The sequence below is a fragment of the Leptodactylus fuscus genome, chromosome 5 (genome assembly GCF_031893055.1).
Source record: "Leptodactylus fuscus isolate aLepFus1 chromosome 5, aLepFus1.hap2, whole genome shotgun sequence".
NCBI lineage: Eukaryota > Metazoa > Chordata > Amphibia > Anura > Leptodactylidae > Leptodactylus > Leptodactylus fuscus.
Genome location: NC_134269.1, coordinates 165,167,539 through 165,192,798, shown reverse-complemented (window position 1 = coordinate 165,192,798; position 25,260 = coordinate 165,167,539). Strand labels below are relative to the sequence as shown.

At 41.0% G+C, this 25,260-nt stretch overlaps 2 protein-coding genes across 5 annotated transcripts in view; one reads left to right on the top strand and one right to left on the bottom strand.

Moving 5' to 3' along the window:
- The window catches only part of PPARGC1B (PPARG coactivator 1 beta), a 65,869-nt gene extending 46,919 nt beyond the window's left edge, over nt 1-18,950 (top strand). The window contains exons 5-12 of one of the 4 annotated variants that reach the window (XM_075274662.1): nt 268-1,309; nt 3,464-3,500; nt 5,361-5,422; nt 6,140-6,818; nt 7,519-7,597; nt 10,359-10,477; nt 10,579-10,733; nt 13,437-18,950. In XM_075274662.1, the coding sequence (XP_075130763.1) occupies nt 268-1,309; nt 3,464-3,500; nt 5,361-5,422; nt 6,140-6,818; nt 7,519-7,597; nt 10,359-10,477; nt 10,579-10,733; nt 13,437-13,540 (2,277 nt within the window). In that variant the 3' untranslated portion in view covers nt 13,541-18,950. Of the gene's footprint in view, nt 1-267; nt 1,310-3,463; nt 3,501-5,357; nt 5,423-6,139; nt 6,819-7,518; nt 7,598-10,358; nt 10,478-10,578; nt 10,751-13,436 lie in introns of all 4 variants that reach the window. The other 3 variants (XM_075274661.1, XM_075274659.1, XM_075274663.1) reach the window with 3 other exon arrangements.
- The window catches only part of PDE6A (phosphodiesterase 6A), a 478,514-nt gene that overhangs the window by 397,199 nt on the left and 56,055 nt on the right, over nt 1-25,260 (bottom strand). The gene's annotated exons all lie outside the window — the stretch shown is intronic.

The following is a 25,260-nucleotide window of genomic DNA, read 5'->3' as shown; positions in this document are numbered from 1 at the left end:
ATGGAGCCCAAGGGACCCCATTGACTATAATGGAGCCTGTCAGTTGTCCTTTTTCTTATCTGAAATCGTTGAGTGAAAAAGTCAATTGCAGTTTTCGTCCGACGATTTTTGATGGATCTTCTCCAGATGAACACTCATTGCAGATGTAAACGTAGCCTTAGTCAAATGCATCACTGAGTATGCTGACAACAATTGATGTAATATTTGCAAACCTATATGAAAGGATCCAACCAGTTTAACAGTTTAGCTACACTTTTTTTCTTGCAGGTGGATAGTTCAACAGAAAGAACTACTGGCATTCCTCAAGCACAGGGCAGAAGCTGTAGTGAATTACACAAGCATTTGATATCGACTACACGTGTCCCTCAACCTGCAGCTAAGGATGAAAGCAATAAAGAAGAAAATGATTTAAATGAAGAGGAGCACAGCGAAGATGAATCTGCAAGCTCCTCGCCAGTGTATGCTTTACAGGGTCAGGATCCACAGTTCACATGTGAGAGGGAAAAGCAAGCGGTGGTAGACCTCATCCGGTATATGCACACCTACTGCCTTCCACCCAAAAAGCAAGACAGTGATGAGAAACACCAGCAATCAAACAGTCTCTTAAGGAGAACTAAAAGCGACTCCACACATACTTGTGGAAACAAGGTGAACTTGGCAAATGCCAAAGGGAACTGTCTTGCACTGGGTATGCTTAAAAGGACAAGGCGAACCAAATCCGGGTCCTCAATCCTGAAAGAACTCCTAGCGAGAGACATTTGTGAGGATGTGAGCAAGCCATACCGGCTGGCACAGCCAGTATATGCAGCATTCACTCATTTATCTTGTAGTCGATTGTCACAAGATAAAGTAGAAGGGGGGTGGGGGAAGGGGATCAAATCTGTATTGGAGAAAACTGAAAAGCCATATCTGGCTCTCAGAAAAGAGGGTCGATGTATGGGGGCAGGTTCTGGAAGCCCATCTCATACTGCTCAAGAGCAGGTGACCAATAAATCTGCTTCTAGACAGGAATGCTCTGTTTATGTGAGACGTTCAAGCAGACTAAACCCAGAGTTCTGGTGTCATGATGAAGCCTCCCCACAGATGTGTATAGCACGGACAGAGGCGGACCGCCAGCTCCCAGCAGCACACAACCTCTGTTTGACAGTGGAACCTTTTGTTGATGAAGAGCAGGTTGCTGAAATAGAAGTCGAAGAGTCAAATGAAGCAAATGGCCAAACAGAACTGGACAGAGCTCTACAGGATTTGGACATCCTTGAGAGTAATGCCCCAGAAGCACACATTGCCAACCAACCGTACCATCCCTTAGGTAAGACAGATCTGAAAATCATGTGCAAATAAACCAAGGGCTTGGTTCACTATAACAGCAGTTTGGTATGATTTATGTACGGTTGAAGACATCACTCACTAGTGTCACATACCGTATATGCAGTATATGCCCACTGTCAGAATTGCTGCAACAAGTTGTGAGAACGCCAACTCTACTCTACTATCCTGCCAGCTCATCAACAGACATAGAATAGTCTAAGGCTAGGGTGACATGGAGGAATCTGCCGCGGTTTCGTCCCCGAATCTGTGGTAGATTCTGACCTGAATCTGCCTCCCATTGCTTTCACTGAGAGGTAGAGATCGTAGCAAGACATGGAAAAAATCACCGTCGTGCTTGATTCTTCTGCAGATTCCCTGTGAATAGGCACATTTATCTGGTTCCTAGCTGAAAAATTCAGCTTCAAGAATTTAAAGCTGCATTTTTCATATCTAAGGCTGCATTCACACGGAGTTACGCCGGCTTGTAAAAATCCTCATTCACAGCAGTACACGCGAGCGCAGCGGACGGCTCCCGAACACTTCCCATTCACTTCAATGGGAGTGTTCGGGAGCCGTCCGCTGTGCTCGCGTGTACGACTGTGAATGAGGATTTTTACAAGCTGGCGTAACTCCGTGTGCATGCAGCCTTAGGGGCCATTCACACAGAGGAAAATGGTGAGGAATTTAGTGTGGGATTTCAGTGCTGAAAAAAAAAAGCCTCCCATTGACTTCAATGGGTTCCTTTTTCAGCAAGGCTTGTTTTTCAGCGCTGAAATTCCACACTACATTTCTCACCATTTTCCTACATGTGAATGGACCCAAATTCTGCCCCAACCATACTATTTTCCCCCCCTCCCATTCACTTTAATGGGAGTTATCAGGCAGAATCCACCTAAAATTCAGTGCCAAATTCTGTCCTGTGAACATACCTTGCTTTCATATCTGTTTTCAAGGCTCCATTGCAAATTCTAATCTAGATGGTGGACACTATTGGAAATAGACAGACGCCAATAGAAAGATTAATAGTAGAAAGCGTAGTGCAGATGTGAACTATGACTTACCAGCATTCCCTTTACAGCAAAGAGAGCAGTGACATAGAATAAGCAGAATTTTCTAAAGCAATTACATTCCAGGAGTGTGGGCAGGGCAGATACAATAGTTCAGGCAGGTTTCTCAAAGCGGATATATACCAATGGTGTGACACAGCTTTGCAGCTTAAACCCTACTCCATGTCAGTCACCCTCCCTAAATCCATGGGTTTGCCTACAGATCTTCCCACCCAAACTCCTAGGAAATTAATTAACAAAATCAAAATGTGCCCTAAAGGACAAGAGAAGGATCTGTAACATTGATAGAAATCCGATGTGGATCCCTCCATTCTGACAAGTATAGATTAGTAGGCATTCCCACTTATACAGTATATACAGTATGTGACAGATTGAAGATAACATTGGTGAAGTCTCAGATCTCAGACCTCTGCTGATTTCCTGAATGAAGGGGCCCATAGACCACCTGTATTTATATAGCTCTGTACAGAAATTGGTTCATGTAAATCTGTCAAGCATCGGAGGCACAGTCCTCTTAGATCAGTGTGCTTGGAATATTGTCACTTTTTCAATGACCGAAATCTGAGCAGTGCCAAAAGCTGGGCTGTGACCAGACATCACCAGTAATACTCTCAATATGACTGCATTTGCCTGTAACAGGGTTTACATTATTTCCAGTTGCAGCCAGTGACGAGAATAGGGTTAAAGCCCTTCCCTGTCAATCCCTGTGTATCAGTACATGCAAGTCTATATCCCTGTATATATATGTAGCTGTGTAGAAATAAGCGGTTCTTAGAGGAATGTGCATCAGCCATGAAGCATTGTAAAGGATTTGCTGGTAATGTATGGTACCATGTACTTACAAATATTACCGTGAGCACGCTTCTTGTAGCAGGGAGCGGTATGTTTTCCAGCATACATCATCTCTCGTATACTACAAGTAATTGGGATTTCAGCATTCTAGTCAGACCAAGTATTAGATCACTAATGTACCTTTAAGGGTTCTGTAAGCTCTAGCGCCATCCAGTGGGGGAAATTATTATTGCATAGATCACCTGATTGTATTTGTTCTATTCTCATGCGGCCATCATTTATTTTTATGCTTTCAGATAATTCCAATTGCTCTCCTATGTCTTTGACCGAAACGTAAGCACTTTTTATATTAATATAATGCAATCTTTGCCTGATGTTTTCTCTGTATTTTTCATGCCTTCCTATATCTGTATAAGGACTCTTTCACATGAACAATTTATCTTCGAGAAAAAAACAGACAGCACACGGCCAGAAGTGGACCCATTGTAGCGAATGGAGCCATTCACAAGTCGTTTGTTTCACGGACCAAGGACCAGTGAGAAAAGATTACATCCACTATTTTTTCTCTACTTGTTTCAGTCAAGTCTATGAGGCCGTGATAAACATGTGCTGCCATAGATTCATCGCAAAGTGGTGCTGGAAAATAAAGATTTCAGCATTCTTTTATTTGCAGATGCAAAAAAAAAATGGATGGATCAAAATGGAAATAAATTTTTCAGCCTGATCACAAATTACTGAAGCTATAGACAAGGCAAATGTATGTACTTAAACTATATAGGCTTCTGTATTGGCTCCTAAATGCACAGTGCTCACACTGCCACCTTGTGGAAAGTAAGGGCTACTTCACACGGGGCAAGAGGGGGCGGATTTTGGCGCAGAATCCTCCTCAAAATCCGCCCCCTCACAATAGAGGTCTATGTAGACCGCTAGCGTTCTTTTTTCTGCTAGCGGTTTGTTCCCACTAGCGGAAAAAAGAAGCGAGCTGCCCTTTCTTCAGGCGGATTCCGTGGCTGATTCAGCTGCGGCGTCTGCCTCGCGACAGCACCTTCCGTACTAGGCCCATTCATTTGGGCCTAATCTGGTGCAGAAAGCTGCGATGGGATGCCATGCACTGCACTGGTATCCCATTGCGGCAGCCGTGACGGAATATACACATGTGGAATCCCTGTGTGAACTAGCCCTAAGAGATGTCATCACTCAGGATACATTATTACAATCCCCATGTAATAACAGTTCTGGGGAATCTAATTCTTTTTGTTCCTCTATTATTGCTCCTAGAAATTCATAAATAAATAGACAATTGGGTGTTAGCATTCCCATTGTTAAAAAGGTGTGTCTATGCAGAGCAAATCCTCGACTGATAACACCCAATTTCCAATGTATTTCTAGTAGGAATAACAGCACATCTCTCTTCTAAAATTAGATGCTCCAGAATTATTGTTTCGTGGAAACTGCAATTCTTTACATTTACAATATTTTTTTTTCCTTAGACAATTTCCGTCTGGTCTGTTATAAGGCTGAGGCCCCACATTGTGGAAAAGCTGCTTTTTTGTTGTAGATTTCCTGTGTTTTTTGAACCGAAGTCAGGAGTAAACTCAAAAGGGAGTACTTATACTTCTCTCTTCTGCTCTATCCCACTTAACTTTGGCTAAAAGAAAATGCAGGAAAAACTGCAAGAAAAATAACCCAGCTTTTCCGCAACCTAGGGCCTCATCCTAAAGGGGTTTTTTGGGTAAAATTGTTGATGACATATGCTAACGGTAGGTCATCAATATTAGTCCAGTGGAGGCCTGATACCCAGGATCTCTACTGACCAGCATTTCTGGGCGGCTGTTACACAGAGAATGGAGCAGGAAGCAGACAGCTCTGTTCTGCGTGTAGTGGCCAAACCAGGTTACTGCAGCTCACCCATCATTCGCTTGAATGGAAGCTAAGCTACAGTGACTACATCTCAGCCACTACACAGAACAGAGCTGTCTGCTTCCTGCTCTATTCTCTGTGTATCACCTGTTGAACATAGCTGTTTGGTGAGGTATCTGCTGTCAGACCTCCATCAGCCTGATACTGATGACCTATAATAGATAAAGATACTTGAGGAAATGCAGTAATCTTTTTAGTTTTCTTAGCTTATCAGCTGTCAAAGCTGGATGTATTTGACGTTCAATCTAGTTTTCTTATGTTGTTTTGCAGCAGCTCTGCATTTGAGAAGAGGACTTTTGAGCAAGGACTTACCGTTGAATTGTGTGGGACTGCAGGTACTGACAGTATTCTGTTTATGTATATTTTTACAGTTTATTATGAGTCAGTTGTTGGTATGTACCTCTAGCTTTTTGTGATGGTTTATAGAATATTAGCAAATTGTAATGTTAAGATAATCCTTCAATAGTCGCACCATGGTGAAATTCAGTGTATTACAGCAGCATAGCTTAGTAGACGCACGCCTGCAGGACTGCCCCATGAAGTCTCATGTAAATTCAGGATACTGTATTTTATAAAAGCTAGAAATCTTGGACCATAAAACTCATTTATTCAGCATGTTGCCAAATTTTCAGTAACTGGAATCTAAGCAGTGCCAAAGTTGTTTAAGCACTGCTTAGAGACCTTGTGTTCTAGAATTTGGTGATGCTGGTCTTTGATCAGACTGTACCAATAAGGCATATAAGAGCATCATCTTGTCTATATCCAACAACCAAGCTGATCACCATGAGTCCATGATTGTTAAGTCACCAAAATATATATATTTTTAAATCGTTTAAATTGGTGACGGACCAGGACATCACTGGAGGCGGGAGATCAGAGGGGGAGAGGGAACTGGCAGAACAGGAGCTATTTTTAATGTATTTTTTTATGGTGGTTGGACAATCCCTTTAATACCTATCTTATGTATAGCCGTATCTTGAATGTATCATATATACTCTGCACTGTTGGCAATGTAAAAAGAGTAATCTTTTTTCTTTCTTTTTTCCGAAAAGGGCTCACCCCACCCACCACTCCACCATACAAGCCTGCAGATGAAGACCTGTATAAACCAGAGATACACGAAGAATCTGTTAATAAAGAATCTCTCAAAGAAGAGGGTGCTGAAGTGCGCATGTCTGTAAATAGGAAGCTGACAAAGAAGCAGCCAGAGAGGACTGAACTATTTGCACATTTAAGTCGAACTGAGTCCCTTCCAGCAAACTCTACGCCAGTGGGAATTAAAAGGCCATTTTCTCGGTCTTTTGGAGACCATGATTATTGCCAGGTGAAGAAATCAGAAACTGTATTCCAGAGAAAAATATCAAAGTCTCTGGACCTCCCAAACTTTGGTGAAAAGAAAAAGAAGCAGTCTGAAGCTCCAGTCACTGAAGGGTCTTTGATGCAAGACACTAAAGTGTTAAAAGACCATGAGATTCGAGCGAGTCTCACTAAGCACTTTGGTTTTCCAGATAATACTCTTAAAGAGGAAGAGGATATTGTTACATGTATTAACTCTGAGTATGACTCAGTTTTTGAGGACAGTGACTGCAGCTCTCCAGACGAGGCCTGTCTGTCACCTCTTAGAACAAAGTCATGTTCGAGAAGGAATCCCCAAACCAATCTGCAGAGCCATCGTCAAAGTCGGACCACTGCTAGAATTATAAGCTCATCCGACAGCAAGAGGACACACAGGTACACATGTCTAGTAAAGGCGTGCCGAACGTGCATGGCATCACACAAACATGCTTGATCCTTTGTTGCACATTAGAGATAAGCGAGTACTGTTCGGATTAGCCGATCCGAACAGCACGCTCCATAGAAATGAATGGATGCACCTGGTACTTCCGCTTTGACAGCGGCCGGCCGCTTAACCCCCCACGTGCCGGCTACGTCCATTCATTTTTATGCGAGCGTGCTGTTCGGATCGGCTGATCCGAACAGTACTCGCTCATCTCTATTACACATCTTAAACATTTGCAACATTATGGCAGCCTTCTTGTATTGAGATGCCTTGTAGTGAAAGTAGCAGATCAAACAAATTCCAGGTGGCGTCCGCTTTCTATACTCTGCAGCCTATAGAGACGTGTTTTGTTTTTTTTTTGTTTTTTTGCTAACAGTGCTTAGCTTGCAATAACATTTCAGCCTGCCATATCTTAATGTTTTCCAGTGCTGATGCTTGGGCTGGATACTTAGTATCTGGTCACGGCAGATGAGATGGCCCTGGGGTTTTCTGCAATACTATGGGTTATGCCTTTAAATTATTCATTTTTGTGACATGTATTTTTTGCCTTATGGCTTTTCTTTGGGTGCTGACAATAGGAAATGAATGTATAAATTTATATACCTATAACATGACTGATTTTTATTCACGTCTCTTGTATCTGTTCCTAAGCAGATGTGAAAGCAATGAACAGAGACAGGCTGGAAACTTGAGCCAGAGGCAAATCCAAAGGAGGAGGCAGAAGGCCATGGTGAGTAGTGAAGCATATTCTATACATTCTCCTTTACAGAACAGTCAGCCTACACTTCAGTGCATCAATACAAGGGAAATAGCCCACGCTTTTAGTCATGGTATACACTGCCTCTAAGAGCTCAGCCATCGAGTTACACCTGCATTAAATGCATGGCCTCTGACTATTCATCTTGCCTATCTACTGTGGTTCCCCAGAGCTAGCCCACTGCTGCTAACTTATATTCTGCAAAGGCGTTGTATACAGGGTCAGACTTTTATAAAGACCTTGGGAATACAATTGTCTAAGTAAGCAAGGGAAATGCTCTTGAGGTCAGTAAACCTTCCTGACACAGCAGCTTCTGTACATACGTGAGGTCATTCAGCTGCAGAGAGGGCAACCGTAACATTATAGACTGATGTATTGCTGAGTGTTATGTGTAAAAAAGCAGAGCATATACAAATAAACATGCTGGCCTTGTATTTGTTCCTACTTCTAGAAGATAAGCAGTCATAAGAAGAGATACAACCCCCCCGAAATCTAACATGAAAAAAGAAGCAACTTTGCAATAAATCTTTGATCTCCTGTTTTGTGTCTACAGCCTATAGGAAAGTTTTAATCAAGACTTATCGCAAAGATGATCCATATATCATGTTTTATGCATTATACAATTGTTTGCAAACATGGGCATAGTCTGTAAGATTCTGAAAATTTTACTAAAAATTCAAGAAGACTACTTACAGCAAGGTCCTGTATGTCAGCTCTGCATGCCATCCATGGGCTGTAGTATCTGTCATACACCTGTCCAAGGCTGAAAATACAAATTACTTTATATATCATATTCTATTTCGCTATTAAGTGCTCATGTTGGTACCGGCCAAAGGCAAGTGTCACAAATTGGTGGAAAATAGGACATGCTTTCTATTCCCCATCTCGGCTGTGATATTTTTCTAGAAATCAGAGCTATTAAAATTCTTCATTAATGTTCAGTCTATACCGTGTTTGTTATATATGTAGGTTATCGGGAAGTAGTGACATAGCTATTACATCCGAAATGGATGCACTGTTATTTATGTTTACGAATATTTAAGCAATTGTTAGCACTTTTTCTTTAGGCCCAGTTCACATGCTGCATTCTGCCCTGTTCACATCTGCAATCTTGGGGACCCCTGAATGGAATACCGAACCCATTAAAAAGTGGTTAGCTAAGAAACCTAACAGACCCCATAAACCATAATGGGGTCCGTGTGGTTTCTGCTTGGTGTCTGCTCGAATCATGCGAGCAAAAACACTTTTCTCTCTGCATGATTCATGCAGACACGGAGTGGAAACCACACGGACCCCATTATAGTCTAAAGGGTCCATGTAGTTTCTTAGCTGACTGCTTTTTAATGCGTTCAGGATTCCGTTTCGGGGTTCCTAAGCAGACTCCCTGAACGGAATACCAAACGCAGATGTGAACCAGGCCTTACTGTGAAGAACTTAAAGTCCTTCATTTCCCCCCACAATCCCCAGTGCAAAAAATAAGTGTATCTGTCCTCTCCTCCCCCTCCATCCCTTTATCCGTAATCAGAGATCTGTAGGTTGCAGAATTTGAGATTATTCCTTCATAGAAGAATAAAACACGACGTTCCCTACCCAACGGCCGAGAGCGAAGCTGCTGCTGAGATGTAAATGGACCACGATGTCCTTCAAAATTAAACAGCTACCAGCCAAATGTATTGGAAATTCAATAAAGGGAGAGTAGTGCAACCTCTTCACATTCTTAATGCACGATTCATAATTCAGCAGATTTTAATAGGATTTGTCATTTAGTTTTTGTCACGCAAAGATCAGCTGATTATATTAAATACATAAAGTATTTTCTACCTGGGTAAGAGCTTCTTCTCTCTTGTCGGACAATTCCCTGATGCTCATATAGAGTAATACAGGAAATGTGTTCACATTTACAAGAATAGTAGCCACTAGTGTTGAGCGAATAGTATTCGTCGAATACCTCGCCGGCATAGGAATGCGTGTAATCGGCCGAACACCAAGGGGTTAAACACATCGAATCTTCGAAGCGTTCAACCCCTTGGTGTTCTGCCGATTACACGTATTCCTATGCCGGCGAGGTATTCGACGAACACTACATTTTGGTCTAACACAAAGGTTTTTTTCTGTACCTTGTAATGGGTGTTAAATATAGTTTAGAAGTTTCTAGTGGTGCCCAAGTAATACATTGAAACCTATATTAAGCAACGAGATCTTTTTGCTGTCCCACAGTTTCTTTGAACAGAGTAAAATAAAGTTGCAATCCATTCTATAAAATGATTCCCGGGGGACCCACTAGCTTGATATAATGCTTGTACAATTGCCAAAGTGCTGCAAAATAATAGAAGGGAATGATTTTGCTTTCCTCCTTAGATGCATTTGCAGCTTCCATTTGTTCTTTTGCAGCTTGATGTGAAGATTTACCCTGGAGCCGCTTTTAACATTATATTAGGAAGTTGCCTTATCAGCACTTCCCAAATGTACAGATTCTTCCGTATCACTTTCTTCATGGTCAACTATCGTTCAGATGATCTCGCAGGCCAGTGTCAGAAGCCCGCACTGTCGCCATAATACGGGTTACATAATAATTGGCGCCTGTATTCCAATAATGTAACCTGGATGGCAGCCACAGCGACCTGCTGCTACCTAGTATAATGTTTATTGGCTCCTTTGTAACTATTAAAGCTTCACCTTGTGTTTTTTTTTGCATGACTTATGTTGTGACTCTTATGTTGTCTTCTGTGTACAGGATGAAGGACGTCTCATCTGCATCCGAAATCTCTCCAACAGCATTAGTGCGAATGAACTGAAGAGAAGGTTTGAAGTTTTTGGAGAGATCACTGAATGTCTCATTCTCAGTAGAAGCAGGTACAAGCCTATTATAGCACTTTATAGTCTCACCAGATTCGATTTGCTTTGAATCTCTTTAGTAGAACCTTGAGGTTTATCTTTCCTGTCTTGTATTCCAGGGGAGACAAATATGGTTTAATCACATACCGGTATCATGAGGATGCTTCGTTGTCCTTAAAGAAGGGCCCCTCCCTGAGAAAAAGGAACGAGCCCTCGTTTCACATGAGCTACGGAGGTCTCAGGCATTTTCTTTGGACCAAATACACTGATCTAGGTAAATTTAAAGGCCATGTAAGTTACATGTTTGTGGGAAACCTATGCATGTGTTGGATTTTGTGCATGATACTGCCCACCTAGCTTCACCTGATGGCAGCCTTATAAGAACATCAAAGAATAACAATTTAGGACTCTTTCTCACATACAGTAGCTTCTGTATTTTGGCAACAACACCCAGGGTCCCATTGGTTTTGCTGAAAATGAGTGATGGCTTATATAAATGTATATGTCTGCATAAAAGGACTTTATAGCTATATTCACACAACGATGAATCATGGCCATGGTGAAGTATGTTTTTTAACAGACGCCACATGGCGGCATTAAGTTAAAAGTCTGTGAATGGGGGATATTCACATGACAATTATTTTGACGGTCTGTTTTAATGGATCGTCAATTTAAAGGTCATGTTCCATTTTTGTCCCTTTTAATAGATCCCTACATACACCGCAATGTATGGAGGATCCATGAAAATGGCCACCCTCCAGGTGTAAGACGGTCATGAAAAATGGACATTTATAATGGCCGTTTTGCACGTTGGTTGTTTGAATGTAGCCTAAGGGCTTATTCACACAACTGTAAAAAGTGATTAGTAATGTCCATCACATGTCAGTTTTGAGAACGGAGATCTATTCACATGTCCGTTTTTTGTTTGTTTGTATTTTGTCCATTTTTCATGGCCTTCAAAAAAAAAAAAATTAGACATGCTCTATTTTTGTATGTGAAAACAGCCATAGACAGTGGCATGTGAATAATGGCCATCTGCTTATTTTGGAGTTTCCATTTATGTAGCTTATGTAACTTTTAACAATATTTTGCTTATTGTTTAGGCTTCATGCACCTGAATATTTTGCAAGCCGAGTGTCTTACGGATTTGTGTGTCCATACCACAGCGTGTCCTATTCAGATCCATTTTCACAGATCCGAGCAGGCCATTGAAATCAATGGAACAGTGAAAAAGCAGACAAAACTCAAAAGCGTCGTATGTTAAAAAAAAACCTTAAGACAGTCCGCTTGCAAAAACAATCATGTGCATGAAGTCTTATAAAACAGTCTATTCGATCTATTGCAGAGTAGTAAGAAGTAAGAGTATTCTAGAGGGATTTTACATTTTGCCTTCACTTATTCTTTGCAACAGGTTAGGATGGGAATTGTGCTATCAGTATATAGCTTGCAGAAAATTAAAAAGTCTGGATGTAAGTGTTGCAAACTCTGTTTCATATCTGTACTAGTGATGAGCGAGTAGTATTCAATAGAATACCTCGCCGGCATAGGAATGCGTGTAATCAGCCAAACACCAAGGGGTTAAATGCTTTGAATATTCGATGTGTTTAACTCCTTGGTGTCCGTCCGATTACAGGCATTCCTATGCCGTCGAGGTATTCGATCGAATACTACTTGCTCATCACTAGTCTGTAAGGATTTACAGAACCTAGATTTAAAGGGAAAAAGCAAAAAAGAAAAAATGCAGCCCACTTACTTATGAACTTTTATGCATGATCCTTGCTAGGAGTTCTGTGAGATTCCATGTAACCAAAGGACGGAAGAAGCCCGGAATCCATCCCACCGGCTATGGGTCATGTAGCAAGAAAATTCAGAAGTAAAAAATTCCAGCTTGCATCCACGGTCCTTATAAAACTTAGCGTTTATTCCAGAATTAAAAAGCACACATGTTCACAAGCAATATCGTCTCGTAGGAATTTCCATCCCATTACATAGACTTGCTGACGCGTTTCGAAGACATGTAGTCTTCTTAGTCGTAGCCACTACGACTAAGAAGACTACATGTCTTCGAAACGCGTCAGCAAGTCTATGTAATGGGATGGAAATTCCTACGAGACGATATTGCTTGTGAACATGTGTGCTTTTTAATTCTGGAATAAACGCTAAGTTTTATAAGGACCGTGGATGCAAGCTGGAATTTTTTACTTCTGAATTTTCTAGATTTAAAGGGGACCTGTCACCACTCTTGACGTGTTTGTTTAATAGGCATTTGCATTCCACATTGATATAATTTACGACCCGCTTTCTGCTCCTTGTGGTTTTCTATTATTGCTCATAAAAATGTATGAATAAATTGATAACTGGCTGATATCTCGTCAAAGGAACATGTCCCTACATAACCTGCTGATGTCAGCACCTATTGGAGAGGGTAGTGTGGGGGTGTACACCCCTTCGTAAAGAATACAAATGCTTTACGATAGGAAAACTGACAGGTCCTCTCTAAAAATCCATCATGTTCAAAATGCCTCCCAAACAAATAGAAGTGCCATATAGGGGCTTTTCATAGGTGCAGGAACATACCTTTGTGATCTCAAAAAGATAAAGCAATGCAGAGAGAGTCAGCCTGCAAATAAACCTGAGGCTAAGGCCCCACGTTGCTGAAACACTGCTTTTTTTATTGCAGATTTTGCAGCGTTTTTTGAACTAAAACCATAAATTGGCTACAAAAGGAATGGGAAATATCTAGGAAGCTTTTATACTTCTCCCATCTGCTCAAAAAAACGCAGCAAAATCTGCAACAAAGAAATAGCTGCATTTCTACAACGTGGGGCTTCGGCCTGAAAGAGCCTTTTGGAACTGGCAACTCCCGATAAACAAGAATGTTTCCATTAGCTGAAAGCAAGGAGAGGTCTTGAACTGTTGATCCATGCTACACATCTGACAGACCGCTGTAACTTTGTTTTTCTCATTTGATCATCAGATTCAAATGCAGCCGAGCCGTCGGCGGCTGGGATGAAGAGCAAGTACGAATCCATGGATTTTGACAGCTTGCTGAAAGAGGCACAGAGAAGTCTGCATCGATGACAGCCTTATTATGGAGGAGTACCTCAATACCTCAGTCAAGGCACTTCCAACATGTTTACGTTTCTGAAACAAAGTGGAATACAGATACAAAAGACTTTATCCTTTTGAATTGATGTTTACATTGAACAAAGCTGCTTCTGTATGTGATCTTCCCATGGTGTTGCTGTCTCACTGCCACATTTGAGTATCCTTGCTTTTTTCGGGTGCGTCTATAAACATAACTTCTTTCCCTCTCCCCTCGTGGTTGCAGCTGTGTTCTCCATAACATTTTTGTCTGTAGTGTGTAAAACAAATCACCACAAAAAAAAAAGAAAAAAAAAAAAAAGTCTTTTGTGAATAGTCTGGATGACAAAACTACTTTTAATAGAAAGATATATATTCTTTAAAAAGGAAAAAAATTTAATGTATTTATGGTTCACATGTACTGTATTTCATATTGTCGTTTGCTTCATTTTGAACTATGCACTCTAGTGAGGTGTTTGCAAAAGATCCAATGTAATCCTCGTACATTAAGAGTCATTCATGGACTGTAAACCTGGAAGATCGGGGCATTGAAAACTATGTCGATCGTGAAACTGAAATCTAGTCTGCGTGTGTCTGACACTGGATCTCGGTCTGGAGACGCCGTTGTGATTCTTCTCCCTGCGTTTCTTACCTTTCTTTCCTTCCGAGAATCTTACCCTCCTGCCTTTCTATTAATTCGTAGCCAGTTTTGTGGAAGTCGCACAAAAAGATGCAGCGTATTAATGAATGAACCTAACGCTTGTCTATGTAATGTTCACATTCCTTTATCAGAGTTGAGATTGAAGACGAGGGCATCAGTCTGCCAGGCCTGAAAAGAGAATTCAGTTTCTAGATCTTCTGACGCTAGTTTTCCCAATAGCGAATCGGAACGAATAACTTGCATGCAGTATTGAATTTGCAGTTCAGGTGTCGTCAATGTAGCCATAAATCCAGTATTCCCAATGTAGGGTTTTATGTCATTGCCCTGTATCCTGATGTATGTTCAATAGATAATGTTTTCTGTCACAGAGTATGACTTATTCCCAAAGATTACCAAGGAGATTATCCTCCTCCTCCTCCTCACCTTATTGTATGCATTGATTTCATGATATCATGACGTGACTGACAGCAATACAAAGCTGGAATAATTCCCGCCATATCCTGACAGAAACAGAAGTGTTTCTCGAGTTGACATTTTAGCTTAGTACAAAAGCCATTCTTTCCAATGACACGGGAGTGTTGTAAATAGCGCCATCTACACTTGAGAACTGGGACTGCTGAAGCCGTTTTCTATATGTTTACCAGGGTAGCATAGAATGTAGGATTTAAGCCATTATGTGTAGTTTAGGAGACATAGCCTTACTTCTTTAAATAGTCACCGGTAGATAAGTCCGGTCTTATTTTTTTATGTTTTGCCAAAGTTTCCAGCAGCTCCCGTGTGAACCCCAGGATTGAACATACCTCTTTGGCAAACACCTTATTGTAGATCTGCCTTTATCTGTCATAGTATTCCCATACAACAATGATGTTTACATGTGATTGCTATATAGTTTACTGTAGAATACAATATATAAATAAATATATAAATATATATATATAGAAGTATATACAGATATGATGTTCCCCTTAGGGTGAATTGTTACGTCCTGTGCTGTGCTGATAGTTTCGAGAACAGTATGTGGAATATTCTCTCAATAGACGTCTACAGTTTACACAAAGCACATGTTGCATTGAGGGAATCAGTTGTGTGAGGATTAAAGTTCAATAATTCAGCTTTCTAGCAGGTGAGTGACTCCTTATAGCCTATACATGGCTGGTGAATCTGCTGCTTCTTACGTCCAGTAGTGCTTCCTTTTGCTGACCAGCTTCGCCTGGCTCTCCTTCTGACATGACGGCAGAAACTTTCATGACCTCTAGTCATAACTTGGTGTTTCAGTCTGAGGGATTGAAGAACTGTAAGAATTTATTTCCATGAGGCCTTTAGATATTATTTAGCGAGCTTATTGTCCAGCACTTATGCAAAGCGTACACGCACAGGTAGTCTCATTGCGGGTCCACCAATAGTATCTATGTCAATAGTCCATGTTTGACTTTCATTGTTTATTTCCATGGTGTGCACTTAACACCTATGAATGTATTTCATGGTAGATTGTGGCTTGTGATATTGGTGGCAAGGATTTTATAGTTACAATTGTATTTTCTAAATTCATTTACGGGTTGTTCTAATAGTCATTTTACTTTGGTTATATAGCTTATATCCAGATGGACTGTCATTTATTGAACTGGGTTGGGCATGTACTTTTCGTCTCCTTTTATAATTTAAAGAACTGTGAAATTTAGTATACTGAAATGTTTCCCTGACAAAATGTCCACAAAATTATGTATCCCCTTCAGAATAAGAGAATAAGACCATCAGATCTTCAACTGAGTCTATAGAACACTGGAGAGAAATAGAACTGTATAATTGCTCCTAAATCTAATTTATTGGGTATAAATGCCTATTAAGCAATAATATATATATAACAGCCTGCTTTGGTGGTCTTTTATTGCAAATGTATTAACCTGTTGTATTTACTGTTTCTAGTATAGACAGTATCAGACTTGGCTCTAGTCCCGGTCGGCCTAAAAACTGGCTAAATAACAAGTACTCTCATAGAGAAAGAATCGGATGGGTGAAGGATAATTGTGGACCCCTTATCTGTGTGGGGAAGAGAAGAATGGGCCATCTCAGGTGCTGGAGTCTTAGGGCTCGTTCACACAGGGCAAGAGGGGATGGATTTTGGTGCTGAATCCACGTCAGAATCCGCCCCCTCACAATGGAGGTCTATGTAGACCGCAAACTTAATTTTTTCCGTGAGTGGCATGTTGCTGAGCTGCTCTTTCTTCAGGCGGATTCCATGGGTGTTCCAGCCCTGGCGTCCACCTTGCGGCAGCACCCTCCGTACTAGGCCCATTCATTTGTGCCTACTCCAGAGCGGGAAGCCGCGACTGTTGGAAGCCGTGACAGTCGTGGCAGGCGCATTTTGGCCCTATTGTGACGCGGCTTCCCGCATCACAATCAGGACCAAAATCCACCAATCCACGCCCCGTGTGAGCTAGCCCTTAGGCACTGCTTTATCCATCCAATATAGTGTTCACACTAACAGTAAACACAACAGATATGTAACCTATGCTGTGCCATAATACTTACCTTAAAATAACCTGATGGATAAAGCCGTTTAGTTCTAGGACCTTATGACCTATTTATTTTTACCAATATTTCCCTTAAATATATAAGATGGCATTGCTGTCTGGTTTATAGTTCTTATCACTAGATGAATACAACCTTGAATTTACCATTGTTTAATTTATTGACTACCAGTGTTTGGAGATTTGGAGATCTTAATGGTCTTAGATATGTCATCTAAAAATATTTGAATTCCTTAATTATTAAAATTAAAGTCATGAAATATACCCTATATAGTAAGTGTCAGGCTTAAAGGGGTTAACCAGTTTCTATTATTGACGAATACAGTTTGTATGGTGAGTGAGCAGCGCTGCTTCCAGAATGTAGACCTTACCGAGAGCCATGTTGTCTCAGTACAGCTGATCGGTGGGAGTCCCAGCTGTCAGAACCCCACAGATCTAATATTTATAGCCTAGCCTAAGGATAGGGCATTAATAGTAGAAACTGGATAACCCCATTAACATAATGCGTAATGTTTGGGTTGAAACAGAAGAAACATGTAAGTAATAGTATAATCCTGACACTTGTAAAATATCCATCATACTTTGAGTGTAGACAACATGGCTTCAGTAAATAAGGATTTACATTACTATATGTAAAGACAGACTTGTTTTCTAGGCGTTATCCTCAGAAACGTCTTCTACATATATTATCCTAAATGGGCATCATGGACCCTTATTTCAAGCCAATAGCTACAACTCAAAGTCTAAAAGCACCTTGAAACTGTATATGGTAAAAGCGGAGTATTATTTTATAGCTATCCTTTTGGATTCATATGTTTTCTTGCTATTGTCATTCATGAAGCCACTGAGAAATATATTAGTCATCCTAATATCCATGTCAATGAATATTTTCTGTAAATCCTAGAATTTTACCAAAAGAAATCTATCCCGTTCTAGAAAAAAGCAATATGGCTTCTCAAGCGAGAACAGTTCTGTCTGACAGAGCCAATGTTAATGTGTATTCTGGCTGGTCAGCGAGATTATTTCCGTACAGTGGAGACTTTACTCTGAAAATGTAAAAATAAGACATCTAAACGCTCATTTTATGAGTAAACCGTTGTGTTTGGTTTTCTTTTCAGTGGACTATCATATCCGTTTATACCCGTTTGGATATATACCATTTTCCCGATTTTTAATTTTCTATCCATTGTTTAGATGTGGTGTTGGTTTTTACATATGTACAAATTTCAATCATCTTTTTTTATTTGGTTCCTTGCCATCGTGTACATAATTTCCCATTTCTTGCTTTATTTGTCCTATTTTTAACAAGTGTGTACAGTAAGACCTTGCCTTGTTTCTTATTCACCATCAATCCTAAGCAATAGTGTAGGAGAACCGTCCGTCCGTATTTGCTGCGTTCCAGCCTTGTTCATGTTGGTATGACCCTGCGTTTCCATTTTGAAGTCACCTTCTTTAGCTTTCCAACCACAACTGTCTATTGGACCATGTTAGGGGTAAGTTGTTGGTTTGGTGCTTTATGTTGGGTAGGCATGCTCCCGAGTTTTTAATCTAGAATGTAATAATCTAGATCACGGTGCATGGGGTATTACTACTAATAACATAAGGATGATGGATATTTTGTATATAATTTAATGCATTTCACTAGAAGGGTGTACGGATTTTTGCCACCCCACATCAGCTGTGTTATTTATAATTACAGGATAAATCTATTTTTTTTAAAGAACACTGCTAATTATTGAATTAATGGTTAATATGTATGAATGATTTGTTGTGTTATTCACGGTAGAGGGGTTTTTTTGTTTTCTATTTCACTTTTTAAATTTAGTTGTATCTTTTTATTTATGTACATTTACCTTGAAATGGTATGCATTGCTTTGTCATTTCCTTTTTTATTTTTAGCGTGATTTTACTGTCTACCTTATAAAGAAGAGAATGTTTTATTGTATTTTTACATTGTCAGATCCTATAGTTTCGTAGATAATAATTTAACCAAAATCGCTCAGTGTATTATCCAGTGAGTATAAAATATATTTTAAATTGTGTAAATACTTTCTGGACTGGCTTATTTTACTCGAATTCTATTCCTCTGGATAAGGAGTTTCTTGTTTACATTACAAAATAAACTGTAGAATCTCTACATTCATGTACTGTAAATAGCAATTGTGTTCAGCCTATGAATAAAAACTAAACCGTGGATGGTAAAAGTTTAACCACTAAATCTGTCTCTTAAGAGTGCTTTGTTCATACATAAAAAAAGAAATAAAACTAATAATGTTACCAACTAGAAAATTATTGGCACTAGTTTTATTGGGTCTGGTCCTCTATTGACACTTCTAAAGAGATTAAAGGGATCCTATCATTCAAATGCTTTTTTTCCTGACTAACATGTCGGAATAGCCTTAAGAAAGGCTATTCTTCTCCTACATTTAGATGTCTTCTCCAGGCTGCCGTTCGCCTGAAATCCCAGTTTTTCTCAGTATGCAAATGAGTCCTCTCGCAGCACTGGGGGCGTCCCTAATGCTGCCAGAGAACTCTCTCCAGCACCGCCTCCATCTTCTTCAGCATCAGTCTCTTCACCACCTTCTTCTGGCGCGTGATCGGTCAAAATTAAACGCATGCACAAGTCGGCTCTGCTAGCGGGCCTCAGACAAAGCTGACTTCACATGCGGGCGGCCATAGAACTACAGGAGCGTAACGCGCATGCTCGCGTAAGCGGCCACAAAAAATGTCCGCCCGCATGTGAAGTCAGCTCTGCCCGAGGCCCGCTGGCAGAGCTGACTTGCGCTTGCATTTAATTTTGACCCACCGCGTGCTGAAAGAAGAAGGTGAAGAGGCCGATGCTGACGAAGATGGAGGTGGCACTGGAGAGAGTTCTCTGGCAGCATTGGGGACGCCTCCAGTGCTGCTTGAGCGGTGGGGATCGCCCCCAGTCCTGCGAGAGAACTTATTACATACCGAGAAAAAACGGGATTCATGCGAATGGCGTCCTGGAGAAGACCTCTAAAAGTAGGAGAAGAATAGCCTTTCTTCCAATATGATAGTCAGAAAAAAAAGCGTTTATGATCCCTTTAAATAATAATAATAAAAGGTCATCATTTATAAGACATAAACTGAATAACAAGAAAACCTGTTGGGAGAAAAAGAGACTAAAGAGCGTGGAAAAATCAAAATTCTGAGAAATGTAATAGAATGGAAAGGAATAACATTATGTATCCTCTATTCTAGAGCTTCAGGCACTAAGGCAGCATATTACCTAAAAGAAATTCAACAGTGCTATAAAAAAAATGAAATGCCACAGATCACCTCCATTCTCATCGTGGGGTGAAGGATCTTATCCACTGTCAAGGACACATCATTTATTTATTTTGCTTGCAGAACACCAACATATTCTACAGCACTTTACAGATATTGTTGTCACTCGTTGTTCCAAGTAGGGCTTGCAGTCTAAACGCCTTATCGGTGTAGGAGGAAACCCACGCAAACACTGAGAACATACAAACTCCATGTAGATGTTGTCATTGGCTGCACTCGTACTCAGAACTCCAGCACTTTTCATACATGACGCGGAAGACAATGATTGAATTTACCACTTCAACAGTCAAATGGCTATCATCCTCCATGTATAGTGATATGAGGATCACACACAGAGCATACATTTCACCTTCCATCAGATGGGGTGCTCAGAAACTGCACTCACCCTAAATGTCAAGCCTCCCCAGTGGACTTGTAAAATTGCCTTTGGTGTGTTGGTCCATTTCAGTATTTTGGGGAGAAATAGAAAACTTTACCAAAACTCAACATTGGTACAGGTGACATTGGATGGGCCATATCTGGCCACCGACCTCTTTCATTGGGTTTGGTAAAACCTACAACTAAATGACTCTTCTGTGTTTGTGCTGCATCCACAAAGTCCATTTTACAAAACTGATTAACTGCTAACCATTGAGCTACCACACCAAGATGGCATAAGTTGTTTCTTTTGTAAAGATTTCTTGGCAGTGTAAAGAGTAAAGTAATCTGCAGAATATAGATATGATCACTCTGATAGGATAGCTTGAGAACCCCTTTTATTACTTTGCCAATAGGGTTGACTTAGGTCACCGTCCTAACAGACATTTAGCATAAAGGACCTCCTTGTATTTCTGCAATCACTAAGATAGGAACAATTCATTGATAACTGACACTCCTGAAGTCTCTCCTTGTAGCAGTGACACTGAGTCCTATGTGACAAAACTGCATTACAAATGTTTGATTCTGATGAATTTGGTCCCCTCTCACATAAATCAGGAGCCAGCATCCTGGCCCGTGTCCTTAGTGAGCTATTCAACAGACACAAACAAGTATTCCATGTAGATGGCTCTTGTGAGTTTCACTGAATGCATCAGCTGATGGGTACAGGAAAGTAATCCATGTCCTCTCTGCAGACCAAAAATTCAACACTTACTTCCAGCATGACCAGAAGGCGTGGGGCTCATCCACTGAAGAACTACTTCTAGAAGGCATGCAGACACTATAAATGAGGTAATTCCATATTGAGCTATGTGCTTACTGGGCTGTTGAACTGAACATCATGACCTAAGGTTTATAGATCTGCATTTGATGACTAAATGAACATTTCAGAATAAATGGATTAGTATTCTCCATGTCCTTTATGTCGACACAGTCTCTGATTAGTAGATTAGTATCATCCATGTACTGTATACAGACAGTGTCTCTGATCAATGTAGGAACTTGGCAATACAACGCTTACTGCATACAAAGTACATAATCGTAATTCAGAAAACATAAAAATAAGAGATATTTCCCCACTTAAGGCTTTGAGGGATATCTTTTTACCATCAAACCTATTAAGCAAAGTTAAATTCTAAAAACCAAGCAATATATAGTAGAGAACATCTTGTTAGACAGAGGTGTAATACACTAATGCACAAGCAAGAATATATATATATATATATATATATATATATATTAGCAGGAGGACCCGGCTTAATTTTTTGTTTGTGTAGTGGCCCCATAAGAATTGTCCAATTGTGCACTATTGCATTTTGTATATTGTTTGTGTGTGTCCATAAGCGTCATGTGCGTATCTAATCCTCCATTTTGTGCAGACGTGCGTATCTAATCCTCCAGCGTGTGGAACTGTGTGCAGATGCGCGTATCTAATCCTGCGGTGTGTGGTACTGTGTGCAGATGCGCGTATCTAATCATCTGGTATTGTGTAAAGATGTGCGTATCTAATCCGGCATGTGGAACTATGCACAGACGTACGTATCTGAGGCTGCGCCATGTGTAACTGTGTATAGACACACGTATCTAATCCTCCGGCGTGTGGAACTGTGTGCAGATGTGCGTATCTAATCCTCTGGCATTTAAAACTGTGTGTAGATGTGCGTATCTAATCCTGCGACGTGTGTAACTGTGTGCATTGGCGTGTATCCAATCCTACGGTGTGTGGTATTGTGTGCAGTGGCGTGTATCTAATTCTGCGGCATGTGAAACTGTGTGCAGTCGTGCATATCTATTCCTCTGGCGTGTGGTATTAAGACATGCGTATCCAATCCTCCGGAGTGTGGTATTGTGTGCAGATGCGCGTATCTAATCCTGCGGTGTGTGGAACTGTGTGCAGACGCGCATATTTAATCCTCTGGTGTGTAGGACTGTGTGCAGACGCGCGTATCTAATCCTCTGACATCTGATACTGTGTGTTGATCTGTGTATCTAATCCTCTGATGTGTGTATCTCAGTTTGTATATCAGTGTTGGATTGCACATGTGGAGTGACCATGTGTATTGCAGTTGGAATATGAGTGAAAGACTTGCAGGTTTGTTTTGGCTAATGGGGGTCAGGGTGTTGGGAAAGCTGTATCTCTGGAACAGTACGTCTGAGTGAGTTGGATTCTCATCTTGAACCTTCCCGGACACCTGAAGTATCTGTGTGCCAAATTTGGTGAAGATCGGTCCAGTCGTTTGGTCGCGCATAGAGAACGGACAGACAGACAGACAAGAATTCATTTTTATAATATAGAGAGATATATTGAGTATATTGAGGAGATAAAGCCCATAGTGGATGTCACCACATGACAAATCTTTTCAAAAGCTGTAGGGTGCAAGACTCTAGGGGAGCCATACAGAAAGCAGGCAAAATGAGGCACTTGGGAGTAATGCAACCACTCAGACTGGGGAGGCTCGAGTTAGCTGTACATTTGAGGGTTTACATACGGTACACAAAATATACAAACAAATATAATACCACTGTAACAATGACCGACTGGCACAGTGGGATAGAGGGTTCTGCCCGCAAGGGCTTGGCTTACAGTCTATTAGGGAAGATGGATAGAGACAGAGGGTGAGGGTAGAAGTTGGTGGCAGCAGTGTTATTGGAGGTTGTAGACCTTCCTGAATAGGTAAAATCTTCAGGGTCTTCTTTGAGCTCTTTAATGCTAATACAAAGTACATCCTTCATTAATGAGCATTAGGTGTTCTCCCTGATCCAAGTCACCTATAAAGAGTACTAATGGATCAAGTGGGAGCCTTAGGTCAATAAGGTCATAAGCATAACTAGGACCACCAGTCCCATTTATCATGTAAGGCATCAGTCACTATCATTTCTTCAGTGGTTGACAACATTGAGAAAGGAAAAGGATGTGACAGAGGCAATGGAGTGATGTTAAACACTGTAGCTCATCCCTAAGTATTTTGCTGTATATGCCATATCAATAGCCAAAATGTATTCTGGCAGACATGTAGGATTTCTGTTAATACCTCGGCTTATTAGTGGAAATTTATCTATATTGTCCATCATTCATGGTGTGTATTTTCACAAATTATTTGTAAATTATTTGCAAATCACAGCATGTCAATTATATCTACGGAAACGCCAGCGGCTTTCCCGTAGATATAATGGGAAGAGAAAGTCCACGGAGAAAAACTCTGTGAACTTTCTCTTCAAAGCGCTGCGGAAAGAACCACAATACGATCACGCAGCGTACTTTAGTGCTGCGGATACGGCCCTTGGGGCCTTAGCCTTAAGGTGTTTTCCCATCTCACCAGTTTGCCTGCTGTCTGATCTTCTTACTTCCTGTATTCTTCAACAAGCTGGTATATCACTTTTTTCTACTCTTTTTTTATTTTGTGATTGTAGTTTTTTTATTCTTTTCTGTATACTGTTATGTGGGTTGCTATCTTGCCTGAGCTTATCCTCTATTCTGTTAAAGAGAAACTTACATGACCCCCAAAACTCCAACTCTTTACATCCTTTAATATGTGCTGTTTCGCTGATTCTGATGCAGTTGGAATTTTTTCTTTAGCTCCCACTGTTCTTGAGCAAATTCTGCAGTGATATATTCAGCTCCCAATATGCTAATTATTCTCTCTACTGTCAGATGGGTGGTCTTGGGTTGAAGCAGACAGACAGGGATCTCCCACAGAAGTGTTGAAATCAACACATTTTTTTCATACAGAAGCTGCAGTTGCTTTTCTAGGTAAATGGGTCAGCTTGCCTACTTGTGTGTAACCGTGATCATTTGTTCTTGTTGAAATGGTTGAAGCTTTCTTTTTCTGCGAGAAGCAGGATCCAGGATGTGAAGCATGTGGTTTACTCATAGTGCATTGAGATTGATTGATGGTAGGTGATAGAATGTCAAGCCCCAAAGAAGGGCTTAGGGAGCAATTTAGTGATGAGCTTGCAATATATAGCTCTATAAGGTGTTTTATATTTCTACAGCCTTTAAGTGAACAGCAAACGCGGTGCAGCTAGAAATAAGAAGAGGTCTGCTAGATCTTATTCCCTGCCGTCATAAGAGCAGCACAATGTGAGGTATTTCTGCCCCTGTGTGCTGGTACGACAGGCAGAATTTTTAATCAGCAATTAATTAATATGCATGACTAGGCCCTATATCAGGCACAGAGACCTCCTCCCGTGTGTTTTTTTCTGTCCTGTGTCTGTGGGACAGGTGGGGAGGACTTCGTGTCCTCCTTCACCGGGGGTTGGGGTTTGTAACCTCTCCTCAGCCTGTGTACGAAGATCTGCCTTTCTCCCAGTGCTCGTCTTTCCCTCAGATGGTGGATACACCTGAAAGACGGAAGGTCCTGTTGACAACGGATGCATCCCAAACAGGATGGGGAGCCCATTTGGACGAGAGGACTGTTCAAGGTCAATGGAGCAGCCTGGAATTAGGATCTTAAAACCAGAGGGAACTCAAGGCGATATACCTGGCACTGCTACACTTTGCCCCTTATCTCAAAGGGAAAGCTGTCAAAGTGCAGACGGACAACATGACTGCAATGTTGTACCTGAACAAACAGGGAGGAACCAGGTCCAGACTTCTCCTGAAGATTACGAATCTAATCTTATCCTGGGCAGAGAGGAACCTCACCCAGCTTTCTGCTGTTCACATCAAGGGCTCTCTGAACATAGTAGTGGATCGGTTGAGTCGCGGTATTACCGTATCAGGAGAATGGTCACTCAATCCAGAGTTGTTCCATCAAATTGTCCAGAATGTGGGGCCTTCCAGAAGTGGACCTCATGGC